The sequence below is a fragment of the Mastomys coucha genome, unplaced genomic scaffold, assembly GCF_008632895.1.
Source record: "Mastomys coucha isolate ucsf_1 unplaced genomic scaffold, UCSF_Mcou_1 pScaffold22, whole genome shotgun sequence".
In the NCBI taxonomy this organism is placed as follows: Eukaryota; Metazoa; Chordata; class Mammalia; order Rodentia; family Muridae; genus Mastomys; species Mastomys coucha.
Window position 1 is genome coordinate 96,509,974 of NW_022196905.1, and position 26,458 is coordinate 96,536,431.

The 26,458-nt window shown below is 43.0% G+C and overlaps 2 protein-coding genes across 6 annotated transcripts in view; one reads left to right on the forward strand and one right to left on the reverse strand.

The window, feature by feature from the left end:
• Nudt9 (nudix hydrolase 9) overlaps window positions 1-14,909 on the forward strand; it is a 51,395-nt gene extending 36,486 nt beyond the window's left edge. Inside the window, exons 8-10 of one of the 5 annotated variants that reach the window (XR_004109391.1) lie at window positions 11,001-11,113; window positions 12,414-12,582; window positions 13,884-14,909. Coding sequence is in view for 1 of the 5 variants with exons in the window: in XM_031337044.1 (XP_031192904.1) it covers window positions 11,001-11,065 (65 nt within the window). In the remaining 4 variants the exon portion in view is untranslated. The remainder of the gene's footprint in view (window positions 1-11,000; window positions 11,114-12,413; window positions 12,583-13,883) is intronic. The other 4 variants (XR_004109389.1, XR_004109390.1, XR_004109392.1 and 1 more) reach the window with 4 other exon arrangements.
• The window catches only part of Sparcl1 (SPARC like 1), a 33,970-nt gene continuing 12,965 nt past the window's right edge, over window positions 5,454-26,458 (reverse strand). Inside the window, exons 2-11 of the mRNA XM_031337041.1 lie at window positions 24,000-24,064; window positions 20,921-21,046; window positions 19,017-19,958; window positions 17,041-17,110; window positions 16,247-16,365; window positions 15,093-15,213; window positions 13,860-13,996; window positions 12,449-12,597; window positions 11,767-11,915; window positions 5,454-6,049 (exon numbers count right to left, since the gene is read on the reverse strand). Coding sequence (XP_031192901.1) covers window positions 6,021-6,049; window positions 11,767-11,915; window positions 12,449-12,597; window positions 13,860-13,996; window positions 15,093-15,213; window positions 16,247-16,365; window positions 17,041-17,110; window positions 19,017-19,958; window positions 20,921-21,046; window positions 24,000-24,053 — 1,896 coding nt within the window. The 5' untranslated portion in view covers window positions 24,054-24,064 and the 3' untranslated portion in view covers window positions 5,454-6,020. The remainder of the gene's footprint in view (window positions 6,050-11,766; window positions 11,916-12,448; window positions 12,598-13,859; window positions 13,997-15,092; window positions 15,214-16,246; window positions 16,366-17,040; window positions 17,111-19,016; window positions 19,959-20,920; window positions 21,047-23,999; window positions 24,065-26,458) is intronic.

Sequence of the window (26,458 nt, forward strand, 5' to 3'; positions counted from 1 at the left end):
TTTGCCTCGGGGTGCACCGTCTGTTTGCTTTAACACATGGGCTGCCCTCTGCTGGCAGGAGGGAAGAGCTTCCACCATACACCATGGATTTCTTTCTGTTGCCAGGGCCTGTCTTCCTTGGGAAGTATTTGAGTTAGAGCCTAGCCAGCATTGCCTTTTGTGTGGGAGCGTGTATCAGAAGCGACCCTGTCATGTCCTCAGTAGTTCTCCACCCCTCACCGGGACAGCTCTAAAAAATCCAACGGGTAAGAGACACCGAGGTGTCAGCAAAGAAGAAAAATAATATTTGCTTATAGAAACCTAGGGACATTTTTATGGGAGAAAAGAAAGCAGAAAAGTGGTTTAGTAACAGCCAAAGAATGGCTGTCAGAGTGGCCACCATTTCACCTCATGAAGAGTGAGGCTCCTCACAGCGTCATGAGCATAAGCTCATGTTGACTAGGAGGATCATGGAGAGAGGCCACAGTGCCAGAGGCATGTCATAGAGCTGGATGGAGGTTTACCAGTCGGCTGTCACTGTCCAATACAAGCTGCGCTGGCAGAGGACTCTGAACAGCCGGCAGCTTTCTTTTTTTTTTTTTTTTTAATTTTCTTTATTTATATGTAAATTTCTCCATTCCCAGTTTCCCCTCCAAAAAACAAAGAAACAAACAAAAACAACCAAAACAAACCCCTGTTGCCTCCCACTTCCCCATGCCTGCCACCCCGCCCTCTCCCACTTTCTGGCCCTGGCATTCCCCTACACTGGGGCACAGAACTTTCACAGGGCCGAGCTCCTCTCCTCCTATTGATGATTGAATTTGCAATCCTCTACTATACACATGCTGCCTGAACAATCAGACCCCTCCATGTGCAGTCCTTGGTTGGTGGTTGAGACCCTGGGAGCTCTGAGGGTACTACTTAGTTCATATTGTTGTTCATCCTAAGGGTCTGCAAACCCCTCAGCTCCATTGGTCCTTTCTCCAACTCCTTCACTGGGGACCCTGTACTCAGTTCGATGGATGGCTGTGACCCTCTACATCTGTGTTAGTCAGGTGCTGTCAGAGCCTCTCAGGAGATGGCATCTTTCTTTTTTAACATGTCATATTTCTGGGTCAAAATTTTGGAAAGTTTAATAACCATCGCCCAACTGATGGACTTGAGATTCCCACACCCTACTTACCAGAGGAGCCTGTGGAAGGGGGAACTGAGGAAAGAATGGCAGGATTTGTGGTGTGTAAAAGTTAAATCTCTGTAAACAGAAACACAGTGTGAACCGTTCCAATTGAGAAAAAAAAATTGACAGCTTTTAAGTGGCAGGTGTGCCATTTGAAGTACAGTGTACCTGTTCACTGGAACTCCCTCCAGATTGTCCAAGCTTGAAAACAAGAAAAGCAGCAAGGTGAGGCAGCTGGAAGCTGTCCACGTCATCCATCAAGACATTTTATTTTATTTGAGAACAGCCTAAAAGCACCCTGTGAGCGAGCATTCTGCCTGGCAGTCCTGCACCCACCTCTGAAGGAAGTTTCATATTTTACAGGGAAATACTCAGTTGATTTTTGTCCAATAACTTATAACGCCACATATTTTTTTTAGTTTTCAAATTTTACCCCAAAAAATTCTTTTTAAGATTACACACCTTATATTGGTCAGTATGCATGCCTTATGCTGGTATATTTAGCATCAGTATGGCTCTAGACTTGTTTTCAGTATGTGGAAGTTCAAGGTGGCTATGAGTCTTAGTTTAAATTCTGTAAGCTCCCTACAACCTCTGAATAATCTCTCATCCCTTTGAAAGCCCCTTGTTGCAAAACTGTGCATGGGAGAGGGTTTCATGCTTAACTGCTGCTGGACACTATCTACAAAAAATATAAGGACTCATGTCTTACAGATGTGACTGGTCAGCGCACAACATAAGGTTCACCTGGTGGTGTGTTTTATCGCTGTATCTTATGTGTTCAAAGTAGTGTCATAAAATGTACCATTATTTCGTGGAACAGAGCAAGTATTGCTGTTCAGTGAGCATGATGCATTATCACACTGTGAGTAAGACAATACTCCTTTCAGAGCTGCTCTCAGATGAAGAAAGCACATGCCAAATGTAGGGAAATGTGTATGCTGTGGCAGCCTCGTTAGCACAACATTCCTATAGAGACAAGCAGCGTCTCTCATTTGGGAGGTAGGACAGTAACGCTTGTCTGTGCTGGGGATGCAACTGGGCAAAAGGGCATTTGCCCTCAATGTGTAGTGCCCTGGGTTTGAGCCCCAGCTCTACCAAGAGTGCATTCCACCAACAGTTCTTATTAATGGTACAAGGAGAGACACTGATCTAATAAACAGACTGGTTTGTTATCTGGGCACGCTGTACACGGGCATAGGTTGTTATCCAAACTTCTTTTTCCAAGATGGTACAGGAAAGACATCCATGTGTAATATTTTAATGATTTGTCATGCTCCTGAGCTGTATATTTCAGACATAAGGTTTTTAATATTAGCTTAGAACTAGTGCAGGTAGTCTTAAATATCCCTCTTTGTAAAATCTAGTCTGTCAGACAATAGTCTTTGTGTCAGGGCCTCTTTGAGAGAAGCCTCTACCTTGAATGATGTAGGGCAGTGTAAACGAAGCTCAGCTCAACTGCTAACTTCCCACCCGAGTCCCTGGGGAGTACTTGTTTTATATAGCTAAGAGCTTTTGGTTGCAAGTAGAATTTTAGAGCCATTTTTAATCATTTATACACTCTGGAATTGTTCTAACTCATTTGATAGGGAAAGCATGAATTAGTTCCTGCCCAAGGTCTACCCATCTAGCAACTGTCTGCAGAACCTGAGCTTTGACACACAGAGCCTTAGACCCAGGACGATTATGGACCCCATTACATTCCCGAAACCCGCTTTCCTCTTCCGTCAACTGTAAAGATACTTTCTAGCCCAGAAATCTGAAGACATTCACCATGGCAGTTGAGGGAAGAGCTGAGTACTTACAGGGATTGGCAGAGCAGCTGCAGCACTCAGCAGGGTGGCCAGGAGGACCAGCTTCATTCTGAAGGGAGAATCTGGAGGTGAAGGACTAGGGGCTCTGCTAGTTTCCTTCCTCGTCCTGTTTCCATAGTGAACGGATGATTGAGGTAGACATGCTGACAGTGGTCAGGCGAAATCCTGCTTCTACACTGGCATTTTTTATTTTTAAGTTTGGAAAACCTCTAAAAAGCTTTCAGATGCGACGTTCTCTGGCTTGTTCTATTACTTACCCTGCCCTCCCTTACACCTTTCAGTTCTGCCCACATCCAGCTGGGCTACCCTTAAGTGACTTGAGACCGTGGTGTCCCTGCAGATCTTCTGTCTTTAATGTTACGGTGAGGACATGGCCATCACCGCTGAAAGTCGAGAACAGTTTTTACAGAATGTACAGATAAAGTTTGCGCCCTAGTGAGACTGACCAGTCCGTATGCCTTGGATGTTGTTAACCTCTAGGAACTTATACGAGAAAAATTTGCAAGGCATAATAGATTAAGAATAAGCATAACATGAGTCAACTCGATAAAGCAACTGAAGGAGGTCTGCTCTGCCCTTCAGAACCAACATTTCTGAGGTAAACCTTCACGGTAGTAAAATCATATCTATTTAGAATTAACTTGCCCACTGCATTTTAAGCTACATCACTATACTATGGAGTTTGGTTATGAAAGAACAGCTTCACCATATTTTTATGAAGATTAGTCCCCAATGTTTGAGGCAAGTTCCCTCCATCGATGGATTATCTGCCAGCTGCTGCGACATACTTAAGCGAGGTTGAGTTTGTATCATTTTGCTCGAGCTTGGTTGAGCTTCTTCTCCTTTTCTGTCTCATGTTTTCCCTTGGTATAGTTTAGGATCCAAACTCTAAAATTTCTTTCTTATTTTAGGAAGGGGACATGGTCTAAATCATTGAGCTACTCAACCCAAGAATACCCCACATACTGTGAAAAGTAATAAGTAATATCTCTTTAATTACCTGTGCTTCAAATGGTCCTTGGAGCGGCAGATCCCAGAAGCCGTGTGGGCTGACATCCTCCACCTGGCTAGTATTTAAGCTGTCTTACTAATGCCTCCATAGTCATGAGCAACGTGACTCACCAATTCATTGCTAACCAGAGCAATTGGCTTCAGACCAGGAACTCAGCTTTCTAAAAGATCACAATTACAGAGGTAGACTTAAAGACTGATTACAAAGAAGACGGCTTCATCTCCTTGGCTGGGATCAGAGCAATTCTTTATCAAAACCAACTGGTTATTAAAAACTAACCACCAAGAACATGAATGTGCTTCTGTGATCTGTCTTCTAGGTCTGTATGTGAGGTCCTCAGACTTGCGTAAGATTTGAACATGTATGTGAGGTCTTAGACTTGTGTAAGATTTGAACATCTCCGTTCTTAGGATTTCTATTTCAAAATGAAAATGATTTTTCACATAAAAATTTTTAAGTAAATGTTTAAACGGCATCCTTAATAATATTAAAAATCAGTTTTCCTTATTTTAAAAACATTTTTACAAAGTTTCCTGAGAGTAAAATAAAATTTAGGTCTAAGTGACATATGCTAGTATAATTATAAAGTGTAGTTTCTAAAACTTAGCTTCTAAAGATGGCTTCTAATTAAGAAACTTTGGTATACATAAGTGTGGTCTGAAGTTTAGAATAATTTCTAAAATTAGTTTCCTATTTGATAAAAAAATAATTATATTATTGAACCTAACTATCTAGAAAGGACAATGGTTTGATGCAGTTTTAGTTAAAGAACAAGTGACTTATTGATCTCATAAAACATAAAAACAAATGAAGATATTTGTATTGGTAGCTTCGATTTCAATAGAAAAACTATATAACCTCCCACTTTCTTATAAACATCATAAAAGCAGAATAAAATGGATCTGAGGAACTTTTGGTACCTCGCTTCAGATATTGGAAAAACATGGTGCTTTTATAACTATAGGCATATAAGTATAAATATATTATATAGATGAGTATATAATAGATTATGTATAATATATACATGTTACATACAAATAAGTAATATATAAGTATGTCATTATAATTATATAATTGTACTTTTATGCCCACATTTGTAGCATAACAGGAATGCCCAACTAGAAACACACATTTCCAAGACACAGTCAGGCCCTGGGCATAGTGCTGCTCTTACTCTTACAGTGTTGGCCGACATGGCAACCCCATGGCTCTTTGTCTCTCCTTTTCACTTTGAGAGATGAAACACGGGGAGTTTTCAGACCTTTGTCTTCTGATGCACATGCCATACTGCACAGAGTTGTGGATTGGTTGGATAAAGCAGTGTAGAATCACCCACATTTTAAACTGAACTTGGCTAAAAATCAATTGAATTCAACTCATTCCCCTCTCCCCCATTACATCTTACATAGTGACAAAGCACATTCACAATTTGTAACAATTAGTTTGCTACAGAAAACACCTCCATCTCTTCTTTAAAAGCACTTTTTATTTCCAGTCGTAAACAAGTACAGTTCTGTTTTATTCTCTAACATAAGCCCTGGGCTGGTCTTTTACATTTGACTGTTTTAAAAACCGGAAATAATCTTGAGCAGACATTTGAGGTTTTATAGACTTTTTATTAGGACATCATGACACTGAAAAGGAGGCATGTTAATCTCAAAAGAGCAGTTCCTTAGCATGCATAAGGTGTTATGGGCAATATGAACATTGCTTTTTAATAGTTTACAACTATCAATTATAAATGCAGATGCACAGAGTGACATTGCCATCGCTAACTGTCTGCAGACAGGACAGTCTTTTACAGACATTGACCCTACTTAATTTTAAAGTTTATTTCCTAACTTAATGTTAAGTGCCTGGCTAATACATATACATATGGAGAAGCAATTACCAAGAAGCAGTTACTACCATTGTCTTCTCCTACATGCAAACAAATGTTTTGCTACGTATTGATGTATAGTTTCAGCCGCTGCTTGTATTTCCGAAGCAGTTAAAGCAAGTGAGGCGATGGAAAGTTTCGATTCTCTCAAACCTTCATTCAAAAGAGGAGATTTTCATCTATGTCTTCTGCAAAAATAAATAAATAAATAAATAAATAAATAAATAAATAAATAAATAAATAGCTTGTTAGATAGACAGACAGACAAAGTTTTAGAAAGTCATCTGAGAAGCCCCAAATCCAAGGAAGGTTAGAGCCATGAATGAGTGAAACTATCTAAGAAGGCCGTACGATAGTGATTTTCATCATAATTTGAACTCTAGAAAATGTTTCTAGGTTCCATCCCTGGCTTCCAGAATCAGAATCCCTGGGGTAGACAGTTGTCATATGGATCCTTAGGCAGTTCTTCTGAAATTCTGTGAGGACCATGAAAGGAAGAAGGGCAGGTGATCAGGAGGATCAGATCAAGAAGTGCCAAGTAAGGAGAGCAGCTGAAATGCTGCACAAAGAGTCTAGGTGCAGCTCAGCTGAAGTTTGAATGGAGTCATGTGCTGATATGCCTGTGGCTGCTTGGACGGCAGACACAGCCTCACCCTCCTAGCCCCCTAGGGGACACTCTGTACCAGGGTAGGTATCATGACTGCGGGGGCATCCATCCCTATTTGTCCATCAACAGACCTGTGAACATTTTCCCGCTTTTGATCTTCCTACAGCCAGCATAGTCTCCTCCTCTCCTTGCACCACCTTTGTCCAAAGACACCTGTTCCATGTCTTTGACACGGAACTCTCCTGCAGTCCTTCATTTTGGGGGTGACGCCTCATTCTCCTTTCTGAACCTCTTCTCTACTGTCTGCAATCCACACTTTGTAATTCCTCGGTGTTCAATTATAGACCTCTCCCTGATAACGTAATCAGGTTTCTTCGGCATTAATAATCCTCTTCCTTAGTTTCAATAGCTTCCCATATGCCCAGATCCTTCTCTTTCTCTTGCTGGGGAGAAACCCAGGGCCATGCACGTGAGAGGTAAGAAATTTACCACTGAATTATAGCCATAACTTCCCAAGTGTATATTTCAATTTCTAAACTCTTGACATCCAGACTCAATGTTGAGCTATGGATCGTATTTGTCTTGCGAGTAATTAAAATTTCAGCATGTACAAATGGGATTTGTCATTGTCCCAAATCTGCTCCTGTCCTTCTGTTTACTACCTCAGAGCAAAGTGCCTCCAGCTATCTTGCTGGGCCCAAGGCAGGAATGGAGACACTGCGGCCATTCTCTGGATTCTCTCAGCTGTCTGTTTCCTGCCCATGTTTCCCACCAGTCCTTGCCTTCTTATAGCCTAAGGCTGCACAGGTTGGGTAGCGAATATTTTTTACTACTTCTTGACCATCTTACTTTCTTCTCCACAACCACTTCTGAGTCAGGTTCTTATCAATTCCTGCTTTTACCACAAGATACTCAACAGTTCTTTATCTATAATGCATCCACAGGACTCTCCTGTTTGGTGATGCCCTAACACTCTTAAAATTAAGTCTTTAAAGGGCTTAGGAGACCCTGTGTGATCTCATTTATTGCCCTAGTAGTTTCCTTTGAGAATTTCCCCCTAAGAATAATGGGAGTAGATGTCAATAGGTGGAGTATTGGTTGGGTTTTTTGTCAACTCGACACAGCCTGGAGTCATATGGTAAGAGGGAACATCAGTTTAGAAAATGTTCCCACCTGATTGGCCTGTAGACAAGCCTGTGTAGCCAATCATCTTATTGACTGATGATTGATGTGGAAGGACCCAGCCCACTGTGAGAGGGGCCACCCTCCCAGCAGGTAGGTGGTCCTGGGTGTTGGTGAGCAAGCCAGTAAGCAGCATCCTTCATGGCCTCTGTGTCAGCTCCTGCCTCCAGGTTCTTGCTTGACTTCCCTCGGGGATCATGTGACCTGAGAGTTGCAAGATGGAAGGAGCCCTTTCTCCCTTGTTGCTGGTCATGCTGTTGATAATCTCAGTAGAAACCCTAACTAAGACACAGTACATCACCAGTGCTACATACATGAAGGCCCTCCTACAACGTTTCTGAACTTGGTTTTCTTCAGCTCAAGGGAAGACTGACTTAGGGCATGTGGCGTGCCCTGATGCACATAGCTGGCTAATGGCGGAGCTGTGCCATTTGGGCACGACTCATTTAAACAGGCAGCTGAAATTCAGGAAAATGCTGGTTGAAGTTTATCTTCTCCTTCTGTGCTCTTTTTAGCTTCCCGGGGAAGAAAGTACAGTTATAAAGAGATGCCATTCTCTCTCTGTCCCGCCCTGCCGTATCCCAACGTGATAACTTGTTTACTTATTCTAATGGAACATTTAATGACTGCCTTATTGGCTTGGTATGTGATAATCTTCTCCCGACTTCAAAATAGCATCACACTAGCCAGACCACAGTGACAAACAAGATGATTAGTAGTTTTGCAAGTCACTGGGCTTTGACCTCTCTTGCTTCTCCCAGACAACCTCCCACTGCAGAACCCAGATAGGCTGACATGTCTAAGAACTTGCACACATTTTTGCAAAGGATCCAGAGAAGCAAAAGTCTTTCCTTAAGTTAATTGCCCTTATACAAATTTACCTTTTTTAAAAATCAGGCCTTTAAAATCCCAAGTCATGTAAGAAGACCTATACAAAAATATCCCCGCCCAGCTTAATTCTTCATGCACATATGCAGTGTCTCTTCAGCAAGGAGTTGAACAGACAGACTTAACCATTTGGGGGGATATATTTGAATATATAAATATTCTCCTTGAAGTAGATATAGTTGAGTATATAAATATTCTATTTGAAGAATAGGTGTTAGAAAGGAAATTGATATTTTTGCTTCAGTCTGAGTCCTAATAAGCTATTAGAAATATTTCTTTTTTCTAATTTTTTTTCCAAGATAGGGTTTCTCTGTGTAGCCTTGGCTGTCCTGGAACTCACTCTGTAGACCAGGCTGGCCTCAAACTCAGAAATCCTCCTGCCTCTGCCTCCCAAGTGCTGGGATTAAAGGCGTGTGCCAACACCGCCCGCCTAATTTTTTTCTTTTCTTTTTTTAAGGTTTTATTTACTTTAAATATATATGAGTACATTGTAACTGTCTTCAGAAATACCAGAAGAGGGCATTGGATCCCATTACAGATGGTTGTGAACTACCATGTGGTTGCTTAGATTTTAACTCAGGACCTCTGGAAGAGCAGTCAGTGCTCTTAACTGCTGAGTCAACTTTCCAACACGAAATATTAATTTCTTTTCTTTTCTTTCTTTCTTTTCTTTTCTTTTCTTTTCTTTTTTTTTTTTTTTTTTTTTTTTTTTTTTTTTTTTTTTTTTGGTTTTTTGAGACAGGATTTCTTTGTGTAGCCCTGGTTGTCCTGGAACTCACTCTGTAGACCAGGCTGGCCTTGAACTCAGAAATCCACCTGCCTCTGCCTCCCAAGTGCTGGAATTAAAGGCATTCATCACCACCACCCAGCTATTAATTTCTTATCAGTAATAAAGTCCACTTCCAAAATGGTTCTGACAATCCCTCATGGCCTGTATTTCTCCACATGAAAGCAAGGTTGACCTGTGTGATTGACAGAACATGGTTGGGTGACATGGACTTCAGCTACTGGTTACCAAGGGGGAAACCAGGTTCCATGCTGCAGGTGGTTACCACATGATAGGGTCCTGAAGCCAGCTGCAGACAGCCCAGTGAGTTACCTCAGAGGCTAAGCCTTCCCATATCCAGTACACTAGCTCACAGATTGATCACGTGACCCTAAGCCAACCCCGTCCAGGCCAGTGACTTCCAGACTCCTGACCCTGGCAGGAGGTGAAGCTGCTAATCTGGGGGTGATCTGTGTATAGTGAGGCGCTCACAGAAACAGGCTCATCACCATGTTTACTCAGAACTGCTTATAGCAGCTGGATCTTGCAGCAGCTGAGCTATGAACAGTTCCGTTCGGACACTATCAGGCCTTGCTTTTAGGGTGAAGGTCACCCAGGTAACCTCTTCGGGGGAAATTCTGACCTTTGAGGATCTTGCTTTTCTTACTGTTTGAATGTATATTCGTCCATATGTGTTTTTAAATAGATCCATAAGGCATCTCTGTGTGTGAGCATGAATGGGGGATATACACATGCATAGGTGTTCATGGAGGCCAGAAGACAACCTCAGTGTTGTTACTCAGTATTTTCCAAGTTGTTGTTATTGTTGTTTTGAGACAAGGTTTTTTGATGCAGCTCTGACTGGCCTGGAATTCACTATGTAAACCAGGTTGGTCTGGAACACACAAAGATCTATTTACTTCTGCCTCCTGAGTTCTGGGATTGAAGGCCTGTACACACAGACACACAGACAGATGGACACACACACAGCAAATATTATTTTATTTTTCTGAGTATGTGTCTTTGTGTTCCTGAGTGCAGATGTGTGCATCACATGTATTCAGGGGCCTTTGGCAGTCGGAACTATCAGGTCCGTAAGAACTGCAGCTGTGGGCGGTTGTGAACCTAAAGTGCTGGGAGCTGAACCTGGTCCTCTTCCAGAGCAGCAAGTACTCTGAAGCACTGAGCTGTTTTTCCGGTCCCTTTACCCACCCTGAGATGTAGCCTCTCTGTGGTCTGGAACTTTGTAAAGAGGCTAGCCTTGCTCTCCAGGAAGCTGCAGAGACCTTGTCAGCACTATGATGATAGATCCTTGCCAGCATGCCTGGCGTTCTTACACAGGTGCTGGGATCAAACTCAGGTCTTTGTGCTCACACAGCAAATAGTGTACCGAAGGAACCATCTCCTTGGTCCAACAATTTCTCTCTCTGTCTCTGTCTGTCTGCGTGTCTGTCTGTCTGTCTGTCTATCTGTCTCTGTTCTCTCTCATGTTCATTGTTGATTTACATTCTGTGAACAGTTTCAATGCACACTGTTGGAGCATATCTCATAATTGATTATTAAAAGCATTTTGACTCATGAAAATCAACTCTTAAGAAAAAGAAAGGAAGTAGATTAAGATACAACGCAGTACAACAGTGTGCAAATTTAAATTTGCTATTGTAAAATTAATAACAACTGTCTTCTTTGCTTTCAGCTGCTGCTGAAGACACAGCTATCAGCCGTTCAAGGAATAATACCTATGAGGTGCTTGTGATGTGAGATTCTGGAGTGAGTTGGTGGATTCCGACGTCCACTGATGCTCCCCCTGTGAGAAGCTTGCTATAGCCTCTTATGACTTTGAAAGGTTTGACCTATCCTCAGGCTAATGAAGATGTAAAGTCTTCCCTTCTGAGATTCCGCACAGATCTCTGGCTTTGAGTGGCTTTCTTAGGCTTAACTGCTGACTTCCCAGTGGGTACTCATTCTTGCTATGCACCAAGGCAATGAGAAATAACCTTGAGATGGCGGCAGCTTGACCTAGTTCAGTTGGTAAAGTGCCTGCCTTGCAAGCATGGAGACCTGAGTTTGGTATCCAGAACCCACATAAAAAACAAAAGAAAACAAAAAAAACCAGCCGATGTGGTGGTGCCTGCTGCAACACCAGCACTAGGAAGAAAGTGGCAAATACGCTAGGGCTTCCTGGCCAGCTATTCCAAGCCTAGGAAAGACTGCCAAAAACAAACAAACAAACAAACAACAAACAAACAAAAACAACAAACAGAAAAAAGTAGATAGCACCCGAAGAAAGACAACTGAGGTTGTCTTCTGCCTTCATATTCATGTATACACATATGCACATTCAAACATGAACACACACACACACACACACACACACACACACACACACACACAGGATCTTGCTGTTAGGCCACAGGATAAAGTGTTTATCTGAAGACATTGTTCTTTGATAATGAACTTACCCTCTTTAATTCCAAAGCAGTGGCCCCATTCCTTCAAGGTGATGTGTTTATCCTTGTTGGGGTCACACTCCTCAAAGAAGCGCGTTATGCAGTGTTCCATGGGCACCAGGGAAGCTCGCAGAGGAGCAAGTTCAGAATGTGTCAAGATCCTGCAAAAGGACAATGACAGTCAGCTAACTGCATGGCTTGTACTTGAAGACTTAAGTCTCTATCACCAAGGACATTCATTCCCTTCTACAAAGTCACTGTGTATGCCAATCAAAAAGCTGCAGGCAAGAACAGGTTATGGTGCCTGAGGCTCATCCCTTCACTGGGAATCCTCCAATCCCAGTCTCTGAATGTGCAACTAGAAGTTGTGCTTGTGAGAGCTGTCTCTCACTTCCTGGCCAATCTGGCTTGTACTAGAAGTGGCACTTGACCCAAGGTGGGTTGATAGATTCTTGGGGATTTAGTTCAAGGCATTTTTGTGGGAAACGCAGAGATTTAATAAGGAAATTCAGTATGGTAATTCAGGATCTGTGGTGTTGTCACATTCAATTATTTTCTAAGTGATTTTTAATTAGATTCCTAACACGATGGTTTATATTTAGTAGTCAAAAATGAAGCTAGAAACATTCCCAACTGGGTCTCAATTCCATTTCACATAGGTATCATTACATCAGAAATTGTAAATGATCTCTACCTGTCTGCAGGATGCTGATCCAGTTCATTAAACTGCCAGTGCACAGGATACACATACATATGGTAGTTTTTCTTAAAGTCCCTCAAGAGAAGTTCAATGGGATGGTCTCCAGCCAAGAGTCTCTTCTCATCCAGGTAAATTTTCTTGACCTGAGATTAAGAAGGTTGTCAGATACCAGGTGACTGTCGTGACACTATCACATCTCAATTTTACCTGAAGGGTAAGAGACAGAGGAAAACCTGCCCAGGTATGAAGCCTGGTTCAGATAAAATGGATTCTAATTAATACAGCCGGCCAACCAGCCTGCCTGCCTGCCTGTCAGTCTGCCTGCCTGCCTGCCTGTCAGTCTGCCTGCTGCCTGCCTGCCTGCCTGCTGCCTGCCTGCCTGCCTGTCAGTCTGCCTGCCTTTCTTTGTCTTTATTTTTGTTTTAGAATAACTCAACAGTATAAAAGTCCAGTTCATTGCCGGACATTGTGTATACACAAACATATTTTTTATAGTAATCTATCCCTTTGCCTTGAATGTAAACGTCTTAAGGTGGAAATTTGATGTGTCCATTGCTGTATCCTCAGAACTTAGGTCAATTCTGGCATCTAGGATGTATTCAATAACTACCTGATGAATGAGTCTTCTTATGAAACTTCTGGAATCAATGTACTGCACTTTTAAACCTTAACATGTTGCTGACATTATGAGCAATTAATTCTCCTTATAGCAGAATTCATGTATGGCCTATGAGGGCAGAAACATTAGATTTAAACATGTTGGGACTGAGAAACAATGCCCCCCAAAGGCCCATGACTAAACCCACAAAGACAGTTCCTAACCCATGGCACTCATGGAGATGATGAAACCATTCAGAGATAGTGCCTAGTTGGATGTTTCCTGGTCATATGGGGGCAAACTCTTGAAGGGGATGTGGGGAGCCCAACACCTCTCTTTTGTTTTGCTCCTTGGCCCACCATGAAGTGAATACATGGTCCCTGCCACAAGACACCATCTCATCAACTGCCCAAAGCAACACAGCAGATCTCAATCACAAACTAGAACTCCCAAAACAGTGAGCCACGGGACGTTTCTTCTTTCTATAAGTTGTGTTACTTCTAGTATTTGTTCCAGCCATGGGAAACTGATCACATAAATGCTGAATATGTTAACTTTGCTCTGTCCCAGCCATCTATAGACTCAATTAAAGGGGCATTTTCCAGGCCACTGCCCATGAGTAGAATGTGGGCAGTGTGGCCATGTCATGAAGGTTGTGATGTGGAAGGTGACCACTGTACAATGTTAATGCGTTCAGGGTAACTATATGCAGAGAAGGCTTCCTCTGCCATGCAATGCTCCCACCACGCCCTTTCCCACTGGGATCCTGAGGAGAGACACTTTGGCCACAGGCTGTGGGTAGCTTACTTTACTTCTTTGCTTCTCATTTAGATGGCCACCATGTTTGGGATTCGGCTCATAAAGCTGCATGAGGATATTTTTGAGCCAGTCTCTCATCCGCAGGGGAAACTGAGCCACTTCGAAGTCCGTACAAGCAGGAATAGCTGTGGTAAGCAGAAGACACGTGACCATATTTCAAATAACAAGTCATAGGAAGCCCCAAGCACACTCCAAGTTGCTGGGTATTTTTTGTGCCTGGGTTTCAGGATGTTTTAAGAGATCTCTAAATAATTTTGACATGCTATAAAGGACTGAGGACCACTGCTGTAAAATCAAGGACCAGAAATTTAGAAATGGAGGTCTCTCAGGTTGTTGATGAGCCCCAGAAAATAAAGTCAAGCTGAGCTTTCATGCAGCAGCAAACCATGCTACATCGCTGCATTTAAAGAGGCCCATGCCCATTCCCAGACCACCCAGGTCTGTGCCAGCTGCCAAGAAGGCTCATTTCATCCCTGGGGCTCAAAATGTGGCTACTACCTCAACACAAGGCTTCAGAGTGTGTGGTGACAAGCTCAGAGAACACAGAGTGACATGCCATGCCAGCCTCCATGGGCTTCTGCTTAGAATGGACAACAAGCTCAGAGAACACAGAGTGACATGCCATGCCAGCCTCCATGGGCTTCTGCTTAGAATGGACATAGATGAATTTGTCCGCCTTAACAGACAGAGCAAGTCAGAGGCTAACATCTAACATCAAGGGGCCCAAGAGACTTAATCATGTGTGTAGAAACTGAGAAGAAGCAGAAACGTGAGTGGGCTATACTGGTGTGGAAGAGCCAAGGGGAGCCAAACACAGCTGAGAAAATCCTGGTTTTTCAACAACTTCTGGAAAAATTTACTGTAATACAATTCTTGACAAAGAAGTTAAATTGGGAGGAAGTATTCAGAAAATCTCCATCTTTCATGTCTGTAAGTGCTTATTACAATGGTGTCTCTGAATTTGGGGTGGGGAGGATTGGAATTGTCTAGGTTTCTTGAAAAAACAAACAATAAAACAAAACTATGCTTCCAACGTGATCTCATGGAATCTGAATCTCCTATGATCAGGGCCTGGGAACTCCTGAGTTGGTTTTAGTTTTAGACTGCTCTTATAATTATATAAACTTTTTTTTTGTCAGTATATATAGAACTCAGAGAGGCACAAAAATCACCCCAAATCCACCTACAAATGACGTTTGGCAGTAGTGGTCAGTGTCTTACATTTGCAAGCTCCAAAATAATCCAACTGCAATTGGTGTCCCTTTTTGGTCCCTTCCAGCCTGCACTTGGCAGCAAACAGGTGACAGGAGCTGGCGTAGGTCTGGTTGTCAGTGCCACAAGCCTAGGCAAGGAAAGCAAGGAGAGGTGACGGAATCAGACACTCACTGGAGAGCACTTCCCTGGAACTCACAGGACACCTGGTACATGTGCTGTGCCAAAGATATGCTCTGCTAGAGTCTATAAAGATAGCAATTTTCCAATTTGGCACACACACACCAATCTACTAAGTTGAACCAATGGTGATAACTTAGCTCTGGAAAGATCTCCATAGCACTGAAAAATTGTAGATGTCCCAAGGATAGAAGGAATTCAAGATTTCTCCTCCTTAAATGCTGGCACCATCTTTTAAAATTGAAATGTAAATCATCTATGTGCTACAGATGCAATGCACACACTACACTCTGTGTTTCCGAATGTATGCACAGAGATGCACATGCATGTATGTGTGTATGTGTGTGTGTGTGAGAGAGAGAGAGAGAGAGAGAGAGAGAGAGAGAGAGAGGAGGAGGGAGGGAGAGAGAGGGAGAGGGGGAGAGGGGGAGAGGGGGAGAGGGGGAGAGAGGGAGAGAGAGAGAGAGGCTTAGTTGATCTTGGGAGAACCTTAGTATCATGGTGGGAGGGGCTTAGGCTACTGGTGGGAGGGGCTTGGACTGATGTGGGAGGGGCTTATGGTGAGAGAGGCTTATGCTGATGCGGGGAGCTCTCTTTGATCTCTCCCCTCCATATTTGTTTGAGAAAGACTCTCAATTGAATCCAGAGCTCATCTATATCACTAGTCTTCTCAGTGAGCTTGCTCCAGCAAACCACATACCACTCCCACCTAGCAGTTATGTGGGTACTGGGGACCCCACCTCCCATCCTTAGACCTACACAGAAGGCTTTTTCCCACGGGGACATCTCCTCAGCCCCACTCTTCATTTTTTTATGGTACAGTTGAAATACTTTGATTTCTGTGGTATCTGTTCCCATTCAATATTACTTCAAATATTAAATAACCTGTGCCCCTACTCATAAAATAAATTCAATTGCAACTATTCCCACTCAAGAAACTAGGGGTTTGGTGTATCTTGGGGACTATTCTTCAGAATACTTACTTGATCAAGGATTTTTGCAGGGGGACAAGTCTCTGGATCTTGGCAAACACAGTGGGGTTTTCCTTGTGGATCAGTTTTACAAGTGTGTCCCCTTTTACACTGGAAGTTCGTGCAAGAATCTAACAGAAAAGATTGGAAAGGGAACAGAGACACAGAGAAATTGTGTATTAAACACTCAATCATCCAGATGGCCAGCTTCATTTTAACAAAATAAGACAGGAAGTCAGATCCCAGAGAACGTAAGAGCAGGAGGATGCTGGGAACCACTTTAATTGATGTGTGAATCTGCTGATGGACTCTCTGGCATCAGACATGTACACAGGAGTTTAGATACCTTCTTAGACTGGATTGGTGCTAGAGGAGGCCCAGAGCTTTTCTTGGCTTGTCAAAAACCCTCAGAATCTCGGGTGTAGAAAACGAGGTGCAGAGAGGTCTGAAGCTAAGCCAGGAGAATTTAATTCATTGAGATTAAAGATGTTTGTGGTTGGGGAAGGATGGGTTTGAGAACAAACAGCAGAATCAATCCTTCTCAGAACTGAAAGTGGGGTGGAGTCTGTGGCACGGGGTGGGGGCGATACAGATAGCTCTGTGTACAATCTCAACAGGTCTTTCAGTTTGTAAGTACATTGACCCACAGTTTATCAAACACATACTAGAAATACCAACACTTTATAAACTATTTCCTTGGGGAGGCTGGGGATGTGGATTTTTGGGTCATAATCAAAGGGGTGCTAACCCAAATGCTAGATTCCATCCCTCCTGGACCAGCCGCAGCTCTCATAGCATCCACTCACCAGCACTGTGCCCCCTTGAGTTGCCCTCATCTGAAGGTTCAGCATTTGGTGTGCTCTCAGCTTTCTTGGCCTTTGAAAAGAGCAAGAGCAGAATTTCAGTGCTATTAAGAGAGCAGAATTTGCTTTCTGTCTTACTGTGCACTGTGCATACCTCCACGTGACTGTATATCTCCACAGAGCTGTGCCTGCCTCTGAAGAACTGTGCATACCTCCATAGAACCATGCACACCTCTGCAGAGCCAAGCATATATCCACAGAGCTGTGCATACCTTCACAGGGCTGTGCATACCTCCACAGAGCTGTGCATGTTCAGATCTCAAACAGGAAACCCCTGCAACTGCATAGCAAGATAATAACCCTTAGAGAGCAAGAGTTGCCCCACATGAGGTAGGATCATTCCTTCAGAGTTGGGAAAGCACTGTCTCCATAACATTGTCTTAGGGTTCTCTCCTGAGAATGGGGCTCCACCAGTCACCTACATGGAGGTGTTGATAAAACGTTCTCAGCAGGTTTTGAGGTGTCAGAAACTTCCTACCTTAGAGTGGCAGGAGAGGTCTGAGGACTTAGGCTACTTGCCACCCCAAATGGGGTCAGTTTCTATGGTGTGTTGCTAGGAAGCACAAGGTGGTCAAACCACCAAGTCAAAGCAGAACCCTGCTTTCTCCCAGTGCGACTGCCTACTGCACTTAAAGCAATGCCTCTGGGCGTGGGTTTGTGTAATAGAGCAGTACTTTAATTTTTATGGTTACTTTTACAAATATTGGCAGCTCTCTGATTCTGTTTGGGGTATTCTGAGAGACACAGTGGCTCCGCAGGACCAGTATGATGCCAGCGTTTGAAGCTCATTCTTCAGGTCTGCCAAAAATTCCAGCCAGCTCCAGGGATGGAGTTGCTTGTGTGTTTGTTTCTTTTATTTATTTCAGAGATAGAATTTATCTGAATCCTGAAACCCACTCTGTATCCCAGGCTGGCCTCGAACTCAGAGAGCCATCTATCTCTGCCTCTGGAGTGCAGGGATCAAAGGGCTGTTACCCCACCACGCAGCAACAGGGATTTTCATTCTACTATCTGCACTTCTGAGCTCCCTCAACCACAGACATCTTCGTGGCCTATTCAAGGGACAGACTGGACGTGTTGGGGAATTGTTACCTCTCTAGCAAGGCTCAGACAAATTAAGTGTGCCAGCTCCCTTGCTACCAAATGGAATAGTCCTTGGAAGGTTTTTGTTTGCTTGTTATTTTATGAACTTAGTGAGGGTCTTTTTGTTAGCTTCTTTTCCTTCCCTATGTAATGTTTACATTTCTTTCTCTTTGTTTCTGGTACTTCTCAAATAACTGTCACTCAAATTCAAGGTGGGCTTCTAATGGGAGGGCCAAATAAAACATGTTTTCAGTCTAATGATGGAGATGGGCAGAAAAATATATAATTGTACAAGGTGAGAATCCATAATCTGAGTGTTTGAAATATGTAGTTCCCCCAAATCCAAATACTGTTTGAGTGCTGACAGGTCACCGTTAAAAGAGACACATAAAAAATATTGTATAAAATTACATTTAAGTTACGTACGCACATAGAGTGTGTAAAATTACACTTAAGTTACGTACGCACATAGAGTGTGTAAAATTACACTTAAGTTACGTACGCACATAGAGTGTGTAAAATTACACTTAAGTTATGTACGCACATAGAGTGTGTAAAATTACACTTAAGTTACGTATGCACATAGAGTGTGTAAAATGAGTAATTCTTGTGCTTGAGTGTGGACTCTTTTCCAGATATCTTGTTCTGCATATGCAATTTCCAATTCCCAAAACAATTGCAATGCTTTGGTGCCAGTCACGTCAGATGAGGGATGTTCAGCCTGGCCTGTATTTTAGTAACGTACTGCTACAAACACGCACAACAGGGTGCGTGGGGAGCAGCTGTGACCACTCTCGATTAACTGACTGGACAAGTGTCCTCGCCAATAAGCTCACCCCTTGGTTGTCTCCAGCCTCACTTCGGTTCTCACTCTCGCTGGTCGTCTCCTCACCGTATTTGAGGTAATAGGAGAGGGAATGCATTCTGTCAGCCTCTAGGAATTCCTGGCTGGGGATGAAGTAGTCATCGCCTGCACCCTGCTTAGAGCCATCACTGCCCCCGTTTTCACTGGCTCCATGATTCCTCATGGCAGCATCAGTAGGTTCTGTGGAAACGGCCTTTTCATCTGTGTCCTTCTGGTTACCAATAGCTTCAAGGTCAACTTTCCCTTCTTGGCCCTGCCACTCTGTATGCGGAATGTGTTCCTTGTTGCCTGCCGCCTTGTCCTCCCCTTCTGCATTAGAGTCACCCTCCTGCCCTTGGTTTCCGTGCTCAGATTGATTCTTCTGTGTCTTGCTTATCTGAGTTGGCTGACTGGACTCTTCTAAGGTGCCATCAGATTGGTCTCTGTTTCCTTCCCACTTGCTGGGAGGCTGCTCCTCGGGAAGTTCTTTTTCCTCCTCTTGGTCATCACTGGGGGCACCAATCTCTTCTGGCTCTTCTTCCTCTTCTTCATTGGGAATGCCTGGATCTTGTGTCTGGCTTTCTTCAGCCATTAAGTCTTGGGTCTGCTTGTGGTTCTCATTCTGTTGCTGGTGTGAGTCACTTACAGGTTGCTCCTGACTCTCCTCTCCCTTTGTAACATTTGCTTGTCGGTTAGGATCCACAAAGGAAGTGGGCACTGTAGAGGGGAAATCGGCGTTCTCCGGGAGCCTTTTCTGTTGAGGCTCACTTGTACCTTTTTGTAGATCCAGCGTTTCTTCTGTCGGATCTACACTTAAATCCCCATCTCCATCCTCCTCATCCTTCAGGTCCACCTCGAAGCTGTAGGTTTTGTCCTGCTCTGTTGACTGCTCATGGATTTCCTCTTCTGAATTCAGTGCTGAAGGTTTTACAGCCTTAAATGAAACAAATGACATGGTATTCTTATTTACCTCTACAAAGCTAGCATTAAACATTCTTCCTGGGTTGGAGAGATGGCTCAGCAGTTAAGAGCACTGACTGCTCTTCCAAAGGTCCTGAGTTCAATTCCTAGCAACCACATGGTGGCTCACAACCATCTGTAATGGGATCTGATGACCTCTTCTAGAGTGTCTGAGGACAGCTACAGTATACTCACGTAAATAAAAGAAATCTTTAAAAAAAAAAATCTTCCTTCTGTTTCTTCAGATGTTATCATGTGAATATATTTGTGTTGTTCTTTTCATTCTAGAGCACTGGGTTAGCCTGAATTTGAATTTTGTGAAGGGAAATGGGTGTAGCACTTCCCTGCAGGGAGTACACTATTAGTCACCATAACTTCAAGTGTTGATGGATAGTTTGTATGATTATTGTACTTACAAAGTGAAACTGAGAAATGAATATTGTTAGCTTTCTGTCTAAACTCCATCCACAGCTACCTGGCTGCTGCCTGGCCCAGTATAAAAGGGGCTGCTTGGCCCTCTTCCCTCTCTTATTCCTGCTTCCCTCTTGCTTCTCTCTTATCCTCTTGGGCTCTTCCCTTCCCTCTTCTCTCCCCCCCCCCCCATGTGCTCATGGTCAGCCTCTACTCCTCTACTCTCTCTCTCTGCCTTTCTCTGCCTCTACTACCCTCTCAACTCCCTTCCCCATGCCCTGAATATACTCTGTTCTATACTATCCTGTCGTGTGGCTGGCCCCTCAGTGGGAAGGGATGCCTTGGCATGGGCCTGCTGAGACATCCCCTTCCCCCATACCTCACCACACCCCCATAGAACATATCCCCTTATATCTCTTTATCTTTTATAAACACATCAAGTATATTAAACTTGTAAACATGCTTTGATACTGAATCCTCAGGGGAAATGATAAACGATGACATTAATATAATGATTATTTTTACCTTGTTGTTGGGGTGGTTTTCTACATCTGCTGTAGCTTCATCCCCAACGCGGACTGTAGCATCTTCCAGTGTCACCAGTGTTGTGGTAGTTGGGTTGGAATGATCAGAGAAAAACCTTGTACTCGTCTGAAAAAGTAAAGACTTTATGTTATTAATATATAGATGCCAACTGAAAAAAAAAATCAGAGTTGTTCTTGTTATTATCACCGGTCCTGGGATCTATCTTTACTGATAACAGTAATGAATGATATTCTCTAGAATGTTCTAGGCTACAAGCAAATGCCTGAAACATACTGTTACCTAAAAAAGATTATAGTCAAATTTATGAAAGGTTATATATACAAAGACTGGCTGAAAATATTTCAATAATGATCATCCTTGAGTTTTTAGAATTTTCAAATGTTGACAAAACAGTCATATTTTATAACCTTGAAGAGTGTGATTTAACACAAAGTTGAAGTAAAACAAAATCAACCTTGGGATATAGCATTGTCTGCCCCTTGGCAGCTTTTAAGTTCTCACAGATAATTAGCAGAAGAGATTATACAATTTTTGCTAAATACTTGTTTATTTTCTGGGCCCCATTGGTTTCAACATCCATCAGGACATCTTTGACTAAAAAGCAATTTAATTTATAACTAACTCAAAGATTGTGTGGGACAGGGCATGGAGGCTGGTAGGGAACAGAAGCCGGGGTAGTCTGTCTTCAAAGAGCAAGGCTTCCCTCAAGATTGCAGACTTCAAGGGAGAGCTGGGCAGTGCTGCGCGCCACAGGGAAGCTGAGGAACTAGATTTGGAGGGAAGTTTCCCTTCAAGAGTTGACTGCTTGTTAGTCTCTGCTGGGGCTTAACAAGTGGCTGGCTTGCATCATCACTGGCGAGGTGAGCAGAAACACAGAGTGAGCAGGTAAACTATTTTGTAAAGTTCAAGCAAGGAGTTAGAATGAAATCTCCCTGACAGTAGCAGTCCGTGACTATAACGCATGCGCGGTCAGTGTCCGAGTCCCCTATCTGAGGGCTGATGGCGGCTATGAAGGGAGCCGTGTAGGTGCAGAACCTGTGAGGATCTGGCTGCTGTTTTGCATCCCACATGCTTCTCAGCTGAGAGGATTAATACTGAAAATGTTTTGAAAGAAGCCAAAGGCAAGAGGGAAAGGAGAAAGAATAAAGACTATTTTGGTAAATGCCCTCATTCTCCTCATCCTCGGAGTGTCCTAGGAGACAGTCGAGGTAGGGGAGAGGTTAGGCTTGTCGTTAAATGCACCCCGTTTTCTCCTGAACCTCCATGTTACTCCTAGCCCCAAGAAGTGCACACTAGTACAGCAGGCAGCTCATTTCTTTTCAGAAGTTTCTGGTGATTGAAATCTATTTCATTGTCATGGTCCCGTCTTTATTTCTCACGGCCTCTTGAGTGTGTCTGCCTGCAATCTCTAAGCCATGCAGAAACTATGAGTTGCTGAAGAATTAATTCAAGCAAAGTTGGAAAACACTACAGGATTTTAAACTGGCCAGTTTTGTGAAGTTACTTAGCTTTTCAGCATCTGGCTGGGTCTGCTTATAATAAATTGTCCCAGAAAGGAAACATCTGGCTTGTGTCTATGTGTGGGTGTGTCACCAAACATTTGGTTCAAAGACTCTGGGTGCCTGTTTACAAAGCTGAATCCATGACCACTCCAAAGGGAAAACATATTTTCGGGAGAAAAACGATGATTCTGTGGGAATTCTACTCTGTGTTACTTTGTCCCATATTTCTAATTTCAGAGTACAGTGTGTAAATTCATCTGGACTACTCCACATGAGTTAAGCATGATTCTTAGTGTCTGTCATAAATTCTTTCTTTCGGTGAACTGTTTGATCAGGGTGGAATGGAGCTTGGGTTTGTTGATTCAGATGTCAGAAACCAGCTCCATTCATCTAAAACTTAAGGACAGAATTTTAGACCAGAGAAAGGGGGAAGATTGCTTGTCTGTTTAGAGGAGGTTGGTCCTCTAAGAAAAACAGATGGCACAAATGAAAGATGACAGAGGCCATCTGTGGGACACTAGTAATGATCACAGGGATCTGTTTTATTTTATTTTTTTATTAGATATTTTCTTTATTTACATGTCATATGATATCTCCTTTCCCAGTTTCCCCTCCAGGAAAAAAAGAAAAAACAAAAACAAAGACAACAACAAAAAAAACCAACCTTGTTCCCTCCCCCCTCCCCCTGCTCACCAATCCACCCTCTCCCGCTTCCTCGCCCTGGCATTCCCTTACACTGGGGCATAGAACCTTCACAGGACCAAGGGCCTCTCCTGCCCTTGATGACCGACTAGGAGCAAAGGCTCTGTTTTAAAAGGAAACCTTCCTACGGTGCTCAGGCTGAGACATGGTCCCCAAGAGTATGGCTTACCTGCAGCGGCTTCATCACTTGTAGATGGGAGGGGGAAGGAGGGAGTGTGCCTGGCCATGAAGTACAGGATGTTCTAGTCATGCCTACTTGGAACACACTTTCTTGGACAGCCCAGAGATGAGGTAGCAGCTATTCTACGGTTGCCACCATAGCATTTATAGTCCTACTTCATGGGTTCCTGTTTTTATTACTAATAGATTATCAGGAGAGAGTCTCAATCTGAGAAATCTCATAGCACGCATTTGATCTTGGAGAAAATACTGGAGGAGAATGGTTATGTAACACATGTTAAATTCTTTGGTTTCCCACAGATCTGTAAGTTAATTTATTCCTCCCTGGCTGTTTGCTTGGGGTGCACTTTGACTAATAAGATGATAGCATTTTCTGCTGCATATTTATTTTACCTTATTGTTTGGAAAAATATTTTTAAAATAAATGATCTTGATTTTTTTTAACTTTTACATTTACTTCTTGGGCAATAAAGAATGTAATTAGAATGAAAAAGAATACAAAGCAATCCTAAAAGAATTATTATTTGTGTGTGTGGGTGTCTTTGTTTGGGACTGGGTTTTTTAGGCTTGCCTGGAACTTGAGATGGAGCTTCCCGCCTCAGCATCTCAAGGACAATGTTCCCAAACGCAGACAGAAGAGGGATGGGATGGAACACAGGGGAAAAGACATTTACCGGGATTGCGGCAGCGGTTCCCAAGGCGTACAGGAAGAGATGCACAGCCTTCATGCTGGCTAGATCTGCAAATCAAGAAGACAGTGTCCGTGACCATGGAGGCTTCCTTCAGGAAGATTCCTAGATAATTTCACAAGGGCTAGTTGGACATTGTCCACTCTAGAAGTGACTAAATTCTGGTAGTCTCATGCATATGAATGGGCAGATTTATTTCAGTTCTTTTTTTTTTCCACATAGACTGATCCTTCATGTTTCCATGCACAATGAGAAAATGGAGACCTCCCCCCAGCTCAGTTCCAGCTGTAGTGTTTTATTAGGAAACCAATGGCATCCCTATACATTTCATAATCCTCAGATGATCTTTTCTCTGAAATATATTTCGACTATTTTCCTAGGTGTAGGAGACACCCAAGTGGAAAAAGAAGGTGTGGAAATGATATATAGTACTCACAAGTAAACTCAGAGAATAAAAATTTAAATAACAAAGTCTCATTTTTGGATTCAAGAGCAAAAATGAGATAAATTTAGAGTAAATACTAAATTTAGAGGAAACACATGTATCTATGGCTGATGATAGTTCAAAAGTCCTTGGTTCTCTTAGTTAGTACTAATCATAAAGAATCATTTTTTAAAAGGCAGTATCCTTTTTCTTTATTTCAAAATGTAATGTTTAATATGTTGTAAAAACTATTGAAGATGACACACTACTGGTAAGCCATTGTAAATACTTGCTTGTCTAATATTAAAGAGACAGGAGATGGTTTTTGTGTGTTCCTTGCCCTTAAGATGCGGCACTGGGCATGCTGACTCAGCAACGGCACTGTTTTTACCTCACATTGAGGGGAACAATTTCATGGTCAGTAGCTTCTGATCTGAATGTGCTGATGTGTATAAAGAGGTGAACGACCATACTAGGAAATTCGAGATGCTTTGAAAACAACTGCCAGCCTGAAGACTCAGGAGGCTTAGTTAGCTGATGCTTGCAGAGTCCTCTGAAGATGAAAACCACGATGTCCTTGCTCAGTAAGATGAATACCATTTATTCTGGGACAAGTGTAAAAATCTTTTATTTTGAGACATTCAGACTTGGTGTGCTGTTTCTACAAATGCCGACTTTGTTTTCAGAAAGACCCAGATGAAACTCTAGATGAAAGATGCAGAGAGAGACAAGAGTTTGCTTGTGTGTGCGGAATTATACTTGATGACTCAGTTTTGTGCTGTGGGGGTGAGACGACGGAAGTTCTTCTCCAGGTCTATCAGCTTGCTCAGAGCGGCACGTTGGAAAGAGCAGTGGGTAGGGGAGACTGAACTGCAGACTGGAACTGCCTTCCAACAGCCCAGAGACCTTGGTTAAGTCATTTCATCTACACAACAGGGAGACAAGCAGCCTTTCCCACGAGACCCAAATGGGAATATCTAGCCATCTGGGACTCCCCGCACCTGTGACAAGGAAGTGAGAAACTGTTGGTTCCTTGAAACACACCAAGGCAGAAAACAGCTTAGTAACTTTGGTCATTAATACTCCACAGACTTGAAATCCTCTTGACACTGAATGCTCTTATGATCTTTTCTACACAGTAGTGTTTATGGACATAAACCCAGAGAGGCTGAGGTTGGGGGGTGGTAGGGAGCCTTTTCCTCTGGTACAGAACAGGATGTCTCTTCCCAGACTGAAGACTTAAGCTGAAACTTTAAAAGGTGCCTGCTAGACTCATGCTATGGGTAAGGCTTTTCTAGGGAAACCCAACCTTGAGAATCTGAACGTGGAGAATTCTGAAATTGGGTATTCAATATATGCCATATCCAGATGAAGCATTTGGCAGCAGAAAGACATCCTACTAGGAATCAAAGCTGCACAGCTATCAGCTGAATCCCAAGAGATGCTGGTTAGCTGTGGGAAGACCACGCCTCACGTTTCTCTATGCAGGAACATTGTGGCTAGGAGGTGGTAAACGCTTTGCTGTTCTTATCGAATGCAGTCTCATTTCTGTCCTCAAATCTGGGCTGTCCTCAGTGACATGCTTGATTCACATCAAGTGACATGCTTGATTCACATCATGCTATCACAGTAGCAGCCATGTTCCAAACTTCTGCATTCTGGTCACAGAATTTTAATCTTTCTCTTTTGGAACATTTGTTTCAGGAGCTCTGAGCCACTTGCCAGAGAATGTTAAGCCATTGAAGACACTGATCGTCACTCCTGATGATCTCAGGTTTTCACGTGTCCTTAGTAAAGCTTGCTGATGTGTGAGTGACACTTTTGATCAGACCAGATTCCTGATCCATAAAATCTAGAGATGTTATTATGTAAGGGCTACTGTTTGGGGTCTGCTACGCACGCTCGTCTACTCCAGTCACACCCAAAATATCGGGGATAAAATCCTGATAAAAGATAAGAGGCAATAAGACCCCAAAAGGAGTTCTGTGCCTCCTGGATTTCAGACAGTCGCTGGTATCCC